The 17,293-nt window shown below is 38.0% G+C and overlaps 1 protein-coding gene across 10 annotated transcripts in view; it reads left to right on the top strand.

The window, feature by feature from the left end:
- Nucleotides 1-17,293, top strand: part of SENP1 (SUMO specific peptidase 1) — a 61,662-nt gene that overhangs the window by 35,199 nt on the left and 9,170 nt on the right. For all 10 annotated transcript variants that reach the window (XM_049882950.1, XM_049882952.1, XM_049882951.1 and 7 more), the window contains 6 exons: nt 48-331; nt 1,869-1,923; nt 5,849-5,887; nt 6,835-6,919; nt 7,103-7,252; nt 8,150-8,281. In XM_049882950.1, coding sequence (XP_049738907.1) covers nt 48-331; nt 1,869-1,923; nt 5,849-5,887; nt 6,835-6,919; nt 7,103-7,252; nt 8,150-8,281 — 745 coding nt within the window. The remainder of the gene's footprint in view (nt 1-47; nt 332-1,868; nt 1,924-5,848; nt 5,888-6,834; nt 6,920-7,102; nt 7,253-8,149; nt 8,282-17,293) is intronic.

Below are 17,293 nucleotides of genomic sequence, written 5' to 3'. Positions count from 1 at the left end.
TCTACAATTTGTTACTTGGTATTGAAACTGTGTTCTTTTCTTGCTAGGTCTCGATGTCTTAGTTCCAGTAAGAATACTTTGAAAGACCCACTGTTTAAAAACGGAAATTCTTGTGCAGCTCAGACCCTTGGCTCAGATACTTCATCATCTGGATCAGCCAGCATTCTAACTCCCCAGGAGCAACTGTCCCACAGTGTATATCCCCTGTCATCTTTTAGCCCAGAACTTGTTGCTTTTGGATCCAAAGATTCAGATTCTCTCCATCAATCCCATCATCACGCTCTTCCATGTCAACCAGATAACTTACCAACTTCAAATACACAATCTGAAGGTAAAAATGGTATCATAAAAATATTTTTTTAATCCTAATAGCCAGTTGCCTGTTTATTGATCTATGTGAATTACAGGCAAGATTGCAATACATTTGTAATTTAATTAACATATTAGATAATTTAGATACATATAATTGAGCTAACCAGGCCATGAGTAAACTAAATATACAAGTAACTTATTTTTTTTCTTACATGAAGATGCAAATGATTTGCCATAACATTTCGTGTAAAAGATTTACTTCCTGTGCAGAGTCTAGAGTCTACATTCAGCCCAGTTACTTCAGCACTATCTCTGTTTCTAGTGTTTTACAATGGAAATTAGGTAGTCTGAAGTTCTTGGAGATTTGGACTATCAAATAAGCATTGAAGTGTAAATACTAACTATATAATACATTTTAGAATGGTCGTCAGCAAGTTTTGGAAACAAAAAGAGTTTTTTCCCCTACTTTCAGCCAACCATCATTCAATTTCTTAGACACATTCCAGTTAATTAGGTTCTTCTATAATATTTTTATAATAGGTTTTTTGTGTCCTTAGTTTTTCCCCTCTTTAAGTATGTATTATGAGTGTATTTATGGTATATATTAGGTATGTAATTTAATACAGCTTTTAGATTAAATGGTTAGACTTTAGGAATCTTTAGACAGATGGAACGCCAGTCTTTGAGGCTCTTTCCTCCTTCTTCAGTTTGTTTGATCTTTTTTTTTTACTCCATTCCACACTTTCTAAAAACTCTCATTTTGGAAGTTAAAGTTTTTAGTTATAAATAGTTATAAGTCATTACAAAGGTACACAGATTCATGAAAACTGGTATTAAATTTTGAGGTGATTTACTGAGAACTGCCATTTAAAAAACCAAAACAAAAAAACCTTTGAACCCCAAAAACATACATCGTTTGCCAGACACTTAGATACAGCCAAACTGGAATAGATACACTAGATTATACTGTTTAATTACTTTCTTGTACCATTTAATAAATACTCTAAATGAGGTTCTAATCATAGCACTTTGAAGGACATGGTTCTTGGTTCTGAGGAGTATTCAGTGCAGAAAATAAATGACAGGATGATTTAAAAAAACGTTTTTTTAGACTCCACTGCTTCTCCTATAGTTGTTTCTCTTCCTCTTTCTTTTTCTCTCCTCCCTCCTTCTCTCTTTCTAAGACCTTACTTAGTTCCATGGTAGTTCATGAACTAAAGCTTTTTAAGCAACCTTGGCATGATCTTGTTCCCCAGGAACAGAAGGAGGAAACATAGGGAGTAAGCACAACCCAGGAGTGAATGCTGCAGGACAGCTCTGCTTGTATTTCAGAGTGACTGCCTTACTTGTGAGGCGAGCTCTTCACTGAGACCTGTTTCTGGTCTTGGGGAAGATGGACCTGCCTGTCTTTCTCTTCCATCTTATCTTTGTCTTTATGCTATGTTATTTTTGTGGAAATAGAATATAACAAAACATAGGAGCTTGAACTGTAGACATGTAGAAAGTATAACTGTGGAATTTTATTAATAATGAAATGCCCTTGTTTCTTTGTTTAGGATCAGACTCTGTCATTTTACTCAAAGTGAAAGATTCCCAGGCTCCAGCTTCCAGGTAAACTTTGGAAAAAGATCATTCTTAACATTTCATTTTCTTTCTCTTTAATCAGTTTCTTTACAACCACTAAGAGTTACATGATATAAAACATTAAAACTGCCTCAATTCAGATATTTATCATGTGTTGTCTGAATTATTTTGATGACTTTCTAATTGGTCTTCCTTCTTCTAGCTCCATTTTGTCCTTCATTCAGTCTTTCACCATGTTCTCCAATCCATTCTTCTGCCTTGTTCTCTCATTCATCTCCCATGCAGCAGCCAGAGTGACCTTTCTAAAATGCGTGTTCATTAAACTCCTTCAGGGGCAACTTATCAAACATAGAATCAAGCCAAACTCCTTAGTATAGTATATAAAACACTTCAAGCCTCATTTCCTATTACACATTCTTTCCTTTAACAAATATTTATTGAGAGCCTACTGTGCGCCAGGTACTAGTAGACACTGGGAATAATAGCAGTGAACAAAATGTAAGCTCTCAAGGGCTTACATTCTAGTTGAGGGAAGGGGTAGGGGACAAATAACAAATAAACATGTATTCCAGGTGGTGATAAGTGTTGATAAGAAAAAGAAAGCAAAAAGACTGGGGTGAAGGGGCATCTCTGATAAGATGGCATTTGAGCAGGGACATGATGGAGGTGAAGACGCTGAGCTACATTCAGTCTGTAAGCATGGTGCGCACTTTCTTGCCTTCATATTCAGTGTTCATTCTGCGTGGAATGTCCTCCCCATCTTAGCTTGTCCATCTGACAGTAGTCTCCTTATTCTTCAAGTCTCAATTCAGATGAGATCTTCTAGGTAGCAAGTACTTCTTCCTTTGTAATTCAGCAGGTTACTACTTATATTGTTACATCTTTGCCATATATGGCCTTGGCAATTCAGTTGTTGGGATGATAATAATACTTGTTTTCTGTTCAGAAGCTTAGGGATAATGTTCTTTTTTTATCTCAGTTCCCCTACTTCTTCATAGCTCCCATATGTGTTCTAAGCTCTAGATATTTCACCCAGAATTTCTATTTGTGTAGTTCTCAGGGAGACTTTACAGTTTGGGTTTGTATTCTTTCTATATCTTTTGGAGTCGCCTGGCTTCTGGTCTTGGCTTTTCCAGGATTCATGTAACTTTGGACAAGTTGCCCTTCTGAACCTTAGTTCTTTATTTATAAAGTGCCAGTATTAATAGTTTGCCACTGAATTGTTGCGAAGATTAGCTGAGATAAAACACTTGTGAAAATGTTTCATATGTAAGTATGCTTTCTGATAAGAAGTTCATCTCGGGTAAAGAGTGCTCTCATTTCCTTAATGGTTCTTTTTGAAGTCTTCCTTTCCTTTATGGAGGTTTCTCCTAGTGATGACTGAAAATTGAGATGGAAGGAGAAATGCCCTTTTGGGTGTGGCTGACTGAGTAATGCTGTTTGTTGAAGCTGAAGCCTACTCTCCCAGGTCTTGGTTGATTGGCCCTCAAGTCTTAAACTCCCACCACTGCCTCACAATTAAGTTCTAGCAAAGATGACTTGCCTTTATTTCCCAGAATATGCCGTGCTGTTTGTGTCTCTTTGCCTTTGTACATTCAGATCCATCTGCCTGGAATTCATCTTCCTCCTTGTCTAGTTGATAAGCCCTTATTTTGCTTTTCACAGTCCAATGCAGGTGTTATTTTTTCTCAGAAACTTTGACTTCTCCAGAAAATATTAATCCTTCTGCCCAGCAGTACTTCTGTCTTTGTTACTAATACTGTTACACGTACCACGCAGTGATGATCATAGTGCGTGGCATGTGAGAGGTGCTTAGTAAATAAGTCTTTGTTAAATGAATGAATTCCTAGAGAGCCTGAAATGCTGTGTTGAGTAGCTTAATACTCATCTTACCCCTTTTGGTTTAATGCCTTCACTTATTGAAAGACACTGTATAGTAGTAAAAGAGCATAGTCTTTGGAATTGTACAGACATGGTCCACTCCTGGCTTTCCCAAGACAAATTATCCTCTGAACCTTATAGTTTAGGTAATAATTCCTTTTATATATTATTAAAAATATATATATATATATTATATTGAGGTTTAAATAATATGGGGATTGTAGAGAGGTGTAACTAATTTGTAAAACAGCAGAATTTTACATGGAGAACACTAAGTAGATGCTCCGTAAATCGTTTGTAGTTACTCTTACTGTATCCCTTAATTATATGAGAAATATTGCACAATCTCTTTGGAAAAGCAATTTGCCCCTGCATTTTGCTTTCCTAAGCCGGCAGAGTCATTGGAGAGGAGTACTTGCCCCTACGTTATTCCTTTATGCAACAAATATTGAATACCTGCTACTTGCCAGGCACCGTTCTAGGTGCCAAGGACACAGCAGTAAACAACAAAACAACAAGACAAAAACCTCTATCCTCATCAAGTTCATATTCTAATAAGGGAAGCAGGCAGATTTGAGTAGCATGTTCCATTACTGTGAAATTCTGGATGATTCTCGTCATACCTTTATATCGTGTAATAAGTGTGTTGTTGTATTCATTTGTTTTTAGTATCATATACCAAATAGTCTTCACTGTGCTAGATCTTTGTGGCTTTCAATCGTTGTTACATGAGTTGTCCTCTGTGCCAAGGGGATAGGCCGCCTCAAGTTTCTCCTCTCATTAACTTCGCTGACAGCAAAGAGGCAATAGAACAGCATTTTCATTGCCAAGCCCCAGCCTAAGAATGATTGAGAACACTAATTTTCAAAAGTTAGGCTAAGGAGCAAGGGATGCTCTCTAAGCTCTTCTTCCTAACCTCACTAGGACAGATTGTAGAGATTTAAGAACTGAAAGGGACTCTAGCCACTGTATTTTACAAATCTAGAAACTAGAGCCCATAGAAGTGAAGCGACTTGTTCAAGGCCACAAAACTAATCAGGGACAGCTCCAGAAGATACAAGTCTCTTTAACTCCCAATTTAATGCCTTATTGGCTTGTTTTATGTATCTAGAAGTTTCCTGTGGAAAAGTGCTTACTTTTCTTTTTGTTTCTGTGAGAGATCCCTCAGTTAGGGATTTGAAGGTTGATGAGGATGTTTGAGAAGAACAGGAGGCCCTAGAACAACTAACATGCCTGGGACTCTGCTAAGCATCTTTCACTTGGGTCGTCAGCAGAGCCACATGGAATGGCATTGGCCTCTCATCGGAGGAATGGAGTTCTGTCACTGATCTTCTGCTTTGGTTCATTGACTCACTAGCTATTTAATAGGGACTGTTCAGTGGGTAAGGGGCCTTCCTTGGTGGTGTGTGGTTAAGCACTCTGCTGCTAACCGAAAGGTTGGTGGTTTGAACCCCCCAGCTGCTCTGTGGGAGAAAAGACCTGGTGATCTGCTTCTGTAAAGATTACAGCCTTGGAAATCCTATGAAGCAGTTCTGCTCTGTCCTGTACTGTCCTGTAGGGTCACTGTGAGTTGGAATCGACTCAACAGCCGCAGGTTTTTATTCTGTGGGTAGTTTTTCTGTATCTATGTAATTTGGATCAATACATTTTGAATCAAGTAGACTGACAAAAAGTTTGTTCAAGAACCTGTAAGATTTGATGAACTCTTTAATAAATGTGTCAGTCTGAACCATTTGGGAAGAGTAATGTTCTAGTTTAATATATTATCTTGATAAATGATAGGCTCTTTCACGTAATGTTTGTCTCATGCAAGTAGGGAGCTTTGCTCAGCTTAATCTCTCTGCTGAACTTTGGGTCATCTTCTTAACTAATATGTGTGCAAATGACTCCTATTTGTGTTTCTTTAGGTCCAATTACAATTATTTTATGTAATTCAAGGACCTTTTACTTATTTCATACTTGTGAAGCATTCTTATAAATAATTTAAATGGTTGGCTTTGTTGGTAAAGATACTTGTATCTTCTCATAAACCTCTTGCTCATTTTTTGCATTTTTCTCTTCCCACCCGTAGTCCTACTTTTTTCCAGGCAGAGCTGTGGATCAAAGAATTGTAAGTTATTTATTTCGGTATCATTTTTCCTTCTCAGTCACTTCATTTTCAGTTAGAAGAAATCAGACAATTAGCCAATCATCCTGCTTATTTTTTGTCATTAAGAATTATCTATTTATACTTTAAGTTACTGGGTTTTAAAATTTCTGCTGGTGACATTTATATGCTCAAGTTTATTAAATCTGTAACAATTGTTGAAGCCAAATTGAATTGGAAAAATTAGTAAAATTAACTTATTAAATAATTCATATTTTTGGAGTTTGCAAAATCACAGAAGCTTTTAGTTTCTAAGTTTCAAGAAGTCGCTTTGAGTTATCCAGACTTCCTGTTCTTAGTGAGTTAAATTTTTTTTTTCCCCTATTTTTTCTTTTGCATCATAAATACATGATGTTTGAATTACAACTCAATGTTATTTTCTCTTGTATTACTTTCTCCTTTGGGGTTCTTTCCCATTTTGGGATTTTTAGAATGAACCTTCACTTTCTCCATAATCTTAGGAGGATATCCAGAAAAGGACTAAAGAGTTATAAATATCCACAAAAATTATCTGTTCATATTTAGTAGCCAAGTGATGTTTTTTCATAATTTCAATAAAGATGGTAGGATAATTTCATTAACACCATATGGTTTCACTCTATGTATTAAAATATAAACATGGGAATAAGTTAGTGTAAGGATTTTAGACTTTCTGTTTGGAAATCCTGATGGTGCAGTGGCTAAGAGCTATGGCTGCTAACCAAAAGGTCGGCAATTTGAATCCACCAGGTGCTCCTTTGAAGCCTTGTGGGGCAGTTCTACTCTGTGCTGTAGGGGTGCTATGAGTCGGAATTGACTTGACAGCAAGGGGTTTATGTGTATTTTGTTTTTAATGTTCACTGTGTTTCAGCATTATACTTGATACTAAGAGGGTGATCTACATTTGTGTCACTATCTTTTACATGCCCTAGAACTAGTGTTTACGATTCTCGAGCACGGGAGAGATTGCGTCAGATTGAAGAGCAGAAAGCCCTGGCATTACAGCTTCAAAATCAGGTAAAGAATTGGGATAGAATTATAAGTAGCACATCCAAGTTGAAACTTTTTTGCAAAGTTATCTGGATTTGTGATCAAAGCTGTTATGATTACAAGATTGTATTATACTGTAGTGTTGAATGACAAGTGATATATTTTCTTTGTCTAGCTAGCCAGGACTACTTAGTGCTCACTGTCTTTCAGAGATTACAGGAACATTCAGCACATGATTCAGTAGAACTGCATCTTCGGGTACCTCTTGAAAAGGAGATCCCTGTCACGATCGTCCCAGAAACAGAAAAGAAGGGTTATAAATTAACTGATAGTAAAGATGAATTTCCTGAAATTACAGAGGTAATTTACTACTATAAATTCCTACACTATCAAATATTATGTTTAGAAACAATGCTTTGGACAGATTTCAAGCATAATAACAATAGAACTTAAATTTTATTACATACTTCTACCTTCATTTGTATTATATACCAATCTGGCCTTGGTTTTTAAAGGATTATTGAGAATTGATAAAAGAATTATAGATGACTTTTAGCTACTTCAGTGAAATGGTATTTAATAAATTTGTGTTTCATTGCATGTCTGTTTTGACTTAATGCACATGTATAATACTTCGACATCAAATGGTTAAGTTCAGGCTTACTATTAATAAATTATTTTTAAGTTTTAAAGTAGTAAAATCCAACTCTTGAAAATTTAGATAATACATAAAACCCTATGTATATTTTAAAACAACCCATTCCTTAATCTATACATCTCTTTGAAAAGCTGTCGTATAACTGGTGAGCATAACACATTTATTATAGTTGTGCTGGATTCCATATTTCACATTTTTAAAAAAATGTCTAGGAAAATAGTGTCTAAAAGATACTACCTTCACTCCATTGTTACCTATTGAGAGAGAAAGTATTCTGTTTCTCAGGAAGTCATTTGGACCAGAGATATGAAATATAATTAGCTCATCTCATGAGTTTAGAAAATTTGATAACAGCAGGTTATTTCAGACTTTAGAAATGATAAGAAACAAGGGTCTAAATGTGCTGAAAAAGAAAGAGGACGAGGTGGAATGGAAAATATAATCAGGAAAATTACTGAGAAGGAATAGAAACCAAAATGTTAGAAGTTAACAGTTAGTTAGTAGTAAATACAGTCTAGGGATGGTATAGGGCTCGGTGAGAAATCAGTTTGCCTGAAGCCATATATTTTTTATTTCTTGACACTTTTTTGATTTCCTAGGAAATGGAGAAAGAAATAAAGAATGTATTTCGTAATGGGAATCAGGATGAAGTTCTCAGTGAAGCATTCCGCTTAACCATTACACGAAAAGATATTCAAACTCTAAACCATCTGAACTGGCTCAATGATGAGGTAATCTTGTCCCTTTTCTGTGTGCATATAGAAGTGAACGTTAAATGGAGATTAAATGAAGGCATTAGCTTACTCTTTGTCAAAGGGGCCCTGAGATGATCTGCATCAGCCTTACCTCTCACAGACCTCCCCATTCTCTTGCATAAGTATGAGGGGAGTATGGTGGAGAGATGCGTTTTAACAGACACCTCAGGTGATTTTTAGTACTTTAAAGAACCACCGAATTTACCTTTTCCTACATTAAAGATTTGAACACTAAAAAAGAGGACATTTTCTCTCTAGTATTCTCACTTCTTTAAGTTACCTGCCCTGCAGTTCAGCTGACTGTGTTGTAGCATGAAGAAATTCTTGGGGATTTCTATATAGGAATCCATTTCTACTTCCTTTCTGTCTCTACTTTTTTTAGGACGCTTAAGTTATGAGAGGTAAGCTTTCTAAAATTGTCTTTATTAATACTTAATTTTCTTTACACTGACATTGAAAAAGTTGTATTATTAAATATTTGATGTAGTAGGGGAAAAAGTTATGGCCCTCAACTCTCAATTCCACTTATTTTCTTAAATATATTAATTACACTACAATATTTAAACTGATACGTCCTAGTCCTAAACCAGTAGGAACCTGTTTTATTTCCAAAGAATATTTTCATGGCAAAAGAAGAAAACTGGTTTGGGTGTCTTTTCCTAAGTACCTCATTTCTTAGGCTCACTAGGAGCATCCCTGCCTGATCCGGGTATACTCAAGCTTCGCATCTATGGAGGAGTTTTAGATACTCAGTACAGTAAGCACTAGATATTATAGATACCCATATCCTATTCGGATCCCTGGAGGCACAGTGATTAAGAGCTTGGCTACTAACCAAAAGGTCGGCAGTTCAAATCCACCATCGGCTCCTTGGAAACCCTGTCAGTAGTTCTAGTCTGTCCCATAGGGTCACTATGAGTCGGAGTCGACTCAATCGCGGTGGGTTTTTTTTTGTTATATCCTATTCTTGTATACCTTCTAAATAATATTACTGACTTACATCTGTGGAATATTTACCTCATGTTAGGCAGGATAAACTAGTTTTATAGATGAGGAAACCTGGCATAGAAAGATTAAGAAAATTTCAAGGTCACACAGCTAGTAAGAAACAGAGCCAGTATTCAGACCTAAGCATTGAATTTTATCTGTTATACCATGCTGTCTCAGAATCTTATATTGGATTCTGTCTTAGGATCAGGTATATAGAACTTTGGAAACCATATGTCATGCCTATTAAGTTGGTGTTCTCCAGGGCCAGAGGGACTAGCTCTATTCTCTATGTTATTGGTCTGTTTATAAAAGTTTCAGAAGCTCATCACTCTCTGAATAATATCTTTGAGCAAGAATGATAGGGAGGGCACAGTTTGGTAGCCTTGCTTTAGAGGAAACCACCTGTGTTTCTTTAGGCTCAGAAATGTGACATTAGAACATTGGATCAAAAATAGGAAAAAAGAGCTCACCAAATCAAAGAGAAAAATGAAAATGAAGGACAGGCAAAAATATACAATTACCGGGTATTTTTGATTTGGAGATATTCATCTGCTGTTTTTTGCCATTTTTCTGCCTGTCACTGCTGGAGGGGAGGGTTCAGTTATTCCAGCAGGATGGCAGCCTTTGTTGTAAATTATGTGAAACCTGCTAGGGGGCAGCAATGAGCAGGATACGAGCTGAGTTCTTGCTGTTTCTTGTGGCAGTTACCTCAGTGAGATTCCCTTACAGAGGCAGTATTCATCAGGACATATTTTCCATTCCCTGGGCCCATCAGAGGCTGGATTTTTAGCAAGCAAAGTTAATGGAAATTACATTATTTAGAGGAGATGAGGAGAAGGAAAGATTCCTTGTCTACTTAATCCTTGCCACACCTGCCCATAACTTTTATAGGGAGTGCTTGTCTTCTGAGTTCAGAATAATGTTAACCTTGAAAGCAGGTGCCAATTTACATGTTCATGATGATGATGAGAACTATTTTTAAAAGCACCCTTTTCAAAGTACCACACTTCTCAAGCTTTCACACTTATTGCCCTTGAGAAGATAACATTCTGATGGGGTGTTAGTATGTATCCTTAGGTATTGATACCCATTTAAAGATACTTCACTCTGTTTCTTGGTTGTGAGCTCTCAATCTCTTTTCCAAGTAATTTCTCATCTTTTAAATCCTATTCCCTTCCCTCAAATAGAAGTTCTTGTTAATAACCAATTCTCTTCTTTTTAAATCTCTTGTCAGTATTACAGGATTTAAAAAAAATCTTTATCCAAGGTAGGTGACTGACGCATTATTCTTAACATTTTGCAGACAAGGAATAAGATTTAGGAAGTAACAGGGATAATACTTAGTTTGCAAGGAAAATAAAATCTGGAAGTTGTCCTGTAGTTGTCTGAACAGACTACCCTTTATCTGTTCTCTTTCCTAAAAGAAGAGTAGGCCACACTGTATTTTTATACAATAATAACCTTTCAAAAAAAATTTTTATGAATGTGTTTATGTATCAGTGAGTAGTAAAATTCTGTATAGTTTCAAAGGACTAATGAGTGACAGGATTGGCATTTTATCCCAACGTAAAAAAATAGAACCTCTCAAAAATGGAATGGGGGAACAGGCTGCCTTGTGAAGAATACAAAAGGAGGCTGCAAGATTGGTAACATCAGGGATATTGTAGATTGGGCCTTCTATACTGAGTCAAGAGAGTAGCTATCAATAAAAATATCTGGTCAAGGGAAGGAAGATACACATGGTTAAGAAGAGGAACGGTTAATTGCAAAAGTAGATTGAAAGCCAGTCAAGAAACAAAATGAAATATTTTAAAATGGGTGTTAGTACTAGAAATCACTTATTAGTTTCCTGGAGATTGGAATAGATGGCTTCTGAAATCCCTTCAGATTTTAAGATGAGTTAATTTAGATCCTGAGGAGAAGACTGTTCTGGGCTTTGTATGTCTGTTTGTGGCCATATGGTTCTGCTTCTTAGTGGGTGCAAGGCATCAGATACATTTAGAAATACATAGAAATAATTTAGGCATATAAGTAAATGGATTTGAGTTCCACTTCTGGTCATGAGTGAAGTAAAAGGAGCCAGATATACCTTTTCAACTTAAACAACTAGAAAACTAGACAAAATATATGAATCAACAGTTTTCAGACATTGGATAACAAGCAGTGCAGGACAGTGATCCCTGAGAGAAGAGATATAAAAGGTGAGCCCAACTATTTCCCCAACATACTGGGGTAATGTGTATATTGAGGGTGGGGGGGCAGGGGAACTGGCAGCACCTGGCAGTCTTGCTGAGTTGAGGAGACAGTTCAGAGTGAATTCAGGGAGACCAAAGCAACTAAGGTTTGTGAGGCAAAGTACTGGAGGGGAGATTGCTGCACAAAAAGAAAGCTCCAGATTTCTACAGAGGATCCTGTCCAGTCTTTGGATGTGTACTGATCTGTGCAGGTATGGGAAGAAACTACCAGAGGCTGGGGAAGGAACCACCAGAAAGAAGGAATCAACAATCCTCAGAGCTTACACAGGACTGAGAATAGTTTATGTTCCGACCAGCCAGAGTGGAGAGACCTTAAGTCACAGGGCATTGATAGATCCCTCAGAAGGGTGTTGCCTCACGAGCTAGGGCCAGTTTGGCCCTGTAATAAAGGCTGCTCTGAACCCATTGTAACAAAGCTTAAAAACAAGACTAGAAAGCTTGAAACTGGGTCGAAGTAACAACTGTATCACAGAATGAAGCTCAACAATATTTAAAGGAATATGATAAATTCCAGCACCCAACAATGTAAAATTCACAATGTCCAGCATCCAATCAAAAATGAACAGACATGCAAACAGGAAGGAAAATACAACTCAGAGGGAAAAAAATTAAATCACTAGAAACGGACCCAGAAATGATAAAGATGGTAGAATTAGCAGACAAGAATGTTAAAACAGCAATTATAAATATACTTTATATATTCAAGATGGTAAAGGAAAAATGGAGATTATTAAGAGAGAAATGGAAGATTTTTTTTAAAAAAAGATCCAACTTGAACTTCTAGAGGCGAAAAATGTATCTGAAATTAAAATATATGTTGAAATTAATTTTCATAATGTATTTTATTTAACCCAATATATCCAAAGTATGTCATTTCAGCATGTAATCAATATTAAAATATTATAAATAAGATATATCACATTTTTTTCATATTAAAAAACCGGTTGCCATTGAGTTGACTCTGACTCATCGTGACCCAGTGTGTGTCAGAGTAGAACTGTGCTCATACGGTTTTTAGTAACTTATCAGAAATAGGTTGCCAGGCATTTCTTCTGAGGAGCCTCTCTGGGTGGACGGAAGTCTCCAGCCTTTTGGTTAGCAGCTGAGTGCATTAACCTTTTGCACCCCCCAGGGACTGCAATTGATAGAATAAGTCAATAGAAAATCAGTAAGGGTATAGAAGGCTTGGACTGGTAGATGGATCCCATCTTCTCCAATGTCTGTGACCAGGAAAAGGAAACACTTTCTTCTCCACACAGCCCTATATGCCCTGTCCCACATGGAGAAACAGGACAATTACAGCATCTCCTGTCTCTATTTTCTTTCCAGAGCTCTGTTCTCTCATCATCCCTTAATATCAATTTACATGGTTGAACTGGAAGGGTAGCAAACAGGCATGTCTTCTTGTTGGCTCCTTTGCAAGCCCATATTAATAATTCCCAGTTGTTTCCAAAATGGGAAAACATTGGACTGCTTGAATATTGCATTTCTAACTTTACCAGCTGGAGAAAGGCCATGAGGATAAGACTCATTGCAAATATTGGGGGTGGTGGCGGATGGAATTGACATAAAACCTACATAGCAGGCTATAACAATACTGACACCATAGCTAACCAGGCAGACTAATTACCTATTTTGTAAGCCTCTTCTCTGAAAGGAAAGATGTCTTTCAGCTATTTAACATCATAATAGCCTTGTGTACAGAGACAGAGAAAGTATTCTTACTTGATTGGTAGTGGTGAAGTAAAAAGTAAAACTTCATAAGGGATGTAACAAGGTCACGTGGTTTTCATTGCATATTCAGGGTCTGGAACCAGAGCACATAACTCTTTGTCTGGCATTGTAACTTTTAGAACATAAATCATCCATGAAAATGGGGGAATGTAGTGATCATAGCTTAATATGTTAATTCTGTTTTCGAGGAGTAGTTAAAACTGAGTGATGCTCGGTAAAAGGAGGACCCAGCCTGCAAGACATTAAGTACAGCTAGACAAACCTAGAACAGGAAATAGATTTTCCTTAGAGAATAAAAACTGATTGCAAAAGATAATAAAAAGTGAGATAAATTAGTCACATGAATACAATTTACCATATGCCCTGCACTATTACATGTGGATTAAAATGATCACAATGGAAGGTGTAGTGTTTCTTACTGACTCATTGGCTTCCACATTATTTTAGCTTACCTCTTAGCCCTGAAAAACCTGGGAGTTGTGCAGGGTAACATGGAGAGTAGTAATTTCAGTTGTCATTTTATGACTCCGTAATAATAGATGTTACCTACCTATCTTTCTCTAAAACTGTAGCAGTGATTCTAATAATTTGTTACTTGAATTTGTATTTGAGAAAAAGCCTATGTATATGTTCAGAGTGATGGGCGCAATACATAGAGCTTTCCTGAAGCCTGTCTTCTTAGTTTCTGTAATATTACTAGATCAGATCTTATGAGTGAATGACCTTCTGGTCCGTAATACTCAAGTGCTGCTGTTTGGTTAGTCTTTGGGGCTTTGTGGTTGACAAGGGTAAATTTAATTTAAAAATCAGAATGGGGAGGTAAGGTAAAAATTTAGAAAGGTAAAACTGGAAAAACTACTTTTTAATAGTTGTCTTGGTTTCTGCTCAGGAGCACTGTCAAGCCCGGGACTTTTAGAATATTTTTTAAGCAAATTGAAAGGGTTGAGTATAAACATGGAAGACTTGGCTGTTAGTTAAATGTTTTACTTCTAAACGCATGACAGAATGATAGCGTGGCCGGCTTACTGGGCAAGAAGGAAGATACAAATAGCAATGGTCATTTGTGTCATTGTGGTAACATACAGGAAAATGATTAAGTCCTTACTTGGAAAGCATTGTAGACTTTTCTTTTAGAGTGACTTTTTTCAGCTTCAACCTGGCAGCTCTTCAAATAAAATCACAAAGAAACATGACACTGTAAACAAACCTCCCCTTCCCCAGACAGGACTGCATAGACAAGCAGGCGCTCGTGGCCAAGGCTGTGAGGCAGCAGGAGGGGCAGCTCCATAGGCACCAGGAGCCACAGCAAGCCCACGGAGGCAGTGTAGACCCCGAGAAGGGTGACAAGTAGACCAGCACTGGCAATAACCCTCAAATGCTGGTACATTGGCAAGATAAACAGTAGGCACAGGGCTGGTCTACTACTTTTAGCCCCTATTTCAAAGGGAGTTCAGAATCTGCTGGAGCTAAGAGAGCCTTGTGTGCAGAAAGGGCTCTCACTGTGCGGGGAAGGACCCTTTTCTTTATAAAATATAAGCGGATGCTCAGACCATCACTGCTTCTCTTTGATCTTGAACACTGTGATCTCTTCTCTCATTTCTTTTGTCCTTCATCTTCAGCTCTCCTCTGTGAGGTGACATGTAGGATTCTTGTTGTTCTCTAACTGTATTTCTTAGCTTGGTTTTTTTTTTTTTTTTTTTTGGTATGATCACATCTTGGCTGAACTATGTATATTTTCCTCATTTGTCAGAGTAATAGCTGAAAAACTGAGTAGAGAAACTTGGATCTAAATTCTGCCTCAGATGTCATCCTTAGCTAATAGGAGGGAATATTGAGGCCACCAAGCTCCCTCTTACCTGGATATAGGGGAAATCCAGATCTTGTCAGAGTAATAGCTGAAAAACTGAGTAGAGAAACTTGGATCTAAATTCTGCCTCAGATGTCATCCTTAGCTAATAGGAGGGAATATTGAGGCCACCAAGCTCCCTCTTACCTGGATATAGGGGAAATCCAGATCACTAGATAGAGCTAATTAAAGAGCTGACTTTGGAAGAGACCGATTTCGTTTTGAATCAGGAGCCCTGGTAGTACAGTGGTTAAAGCGCTTAGCTGCAAACCAGAAGGTCTGCAGTTCAAACCCACCAGCTGCTCTGCAGGAGAGAGATGTGGCAGTCTGCTTCTATGAAGATTTACAGACTTGGAAAACCTATGGGGCAGTTCTACTCTGTCCTGTAGGGTTGCTATGAGTCAGAATCAACTTGATGGTGGTGAGTTTTTTTAAATTCCCCTCTTAGTGACGAAACCTTGGTAGGAGACAGGACTAAATCAATAGAAGAGAGGATTCTCAAAGGAAATAGATAATGTGGTGTCCTGATTGCTGGGTCTCTGTTCCTGTTCAGCTGTGTTAGTCTTTAGTTTTATAATCCTCCCTCTCAAAGTGGGGGCGGGGGTGGGAAACTCAGGCTGTTTAAGTCCAGCTAAACTTCTTTGGTTTCTGGAACTTTTTTCTCCTGAAAATATGGTAGTGTAGCATGTTGCTGGTTTGTGTCGTCTTTTTTTTTTTTTAATCTTAGGCTAATGAGCCCAGAGGTGATACCTTCCTGATGGGCACCTATCTCCATGGCTTTTATGTGTTTGACTGTCTTTAGCTCTCTGATTCCTCTTACCTCCTTCCTGATTCCATGTTACCTGTTATAATGTGTAAATTGTCCCTGTGGAAGATCTGGCTTGCAGTGACTGGTAGGTCATCCGCCTATTCACTTCATCCCTTGGATTGAAGGGTTTGTCCTCATAACATGGCTGATATTGTGGGTAGAATGCTAGATGAATCAATCCCCCCTTGCTGATTTTCTCTCACTGGAGAATGTAGTTTGCAATCTGGAAATTTGTATTTCTGAGTAGATCCGCGTGCACTGTGGCTACCTTCTCAAGTCTAGAGGCATCCTACATCACCATTATCCTCAGGGGCAGAGTTAGATTGGAAACCTAGATTTGAGACACCTAGGCTCTACACAGTTCTAATTGTGCCTTGATTTGTTATTGTTTAAAGCTACTGAGCTCTAGCAATGTACTGGGCATCACACTAGGCAGAGAATTAGCTACAACCTGAGTCCTCTGGGTTTGCTGGGCCTGCTGTTGCTCAGTCCACAGAGCTACAGGCAGAACGGTGTCTTTCTTCAGCCTCTGCCACCCCCACCTCAGAGTTCTGCCTCATGGTGAGTGTGGTTTCCCTGCCACTGCCTAAGCATCCTCATCTATAGGCCCTTTCTCTGGTCTAGACCATGTTCCGATGTGTTCGTGGCAGTGTTCCCTGCTGCCTACCCAGTATGTAGTTGCCTACTGTTGAGCAGTAGCTCACTGCTCTGGCATCCTGGTGTGTAAATATTTGTCAAAGGACAGGGGCGTTTTCCCATTCCCCAAAAAGCATTCTGAAAAATGTGCCTGTTTTCTTAGTCATATTTCCAAGTTGTGGATCAGTTAGCCCATTCATTCCTTGTAGTTGACAGACACTGGCCTGGCCTCAGCTGGCCACATAAAGTAAGTATGCAGCAACTTCCAGCACAATAACTTTCAAGCTTTAGTACCAAGGAGTCCTGGACCTAAAGGAACCATGGACAACATAGTTACTATTAGAGGGGATGTTGTTTCATTAACAGAAAGAATCACACATCTCGCCTGTCAGACATTTTCATGTCTCTCACTCATACTTGATATTGAAGGCATAAATGGAATCCACAAAGATGAGAAAGCTAAACATGTAGATTCTGGGGGAGAACTTTACTCTTCATGTTTGTGACTTGACTTTCAGGTCTCATGTAATGTAGGTTTTTATGCTGCATTCATGCCTGCCTCTATAGAGGTAACATTACTGAGCTGCTGTCAGTTTAGAGGTATTTTTCTAGTACCATTGATGGGTTTATCCTAGGCCATAGGCACTATCACTTAATTCTGCTTGAGACCAAACAATTTGCCTCTGCAGGATGGCTTCTTAGGCTAAAAAGACAGTCTT

Source organism: Elephas maximus, chromosome 4 (genome assembly GCF_024166365.1).
Source record: "Elephas maximus indicus isolate mEleMax1 chromosome 4, mEleMax1 primary haplotype, whole genome shotgun sequence".
Classification (NCBI taxonomy): domain Eukaryota; kingdom Metazoa; phylum Chordata; class Mammalia; order Proboscidea; family Elephantidae; genus Elephas; species Elephas maximus.
This window is presented reverse-complemented; position numbering and strand designations above follow the sequence as displayed.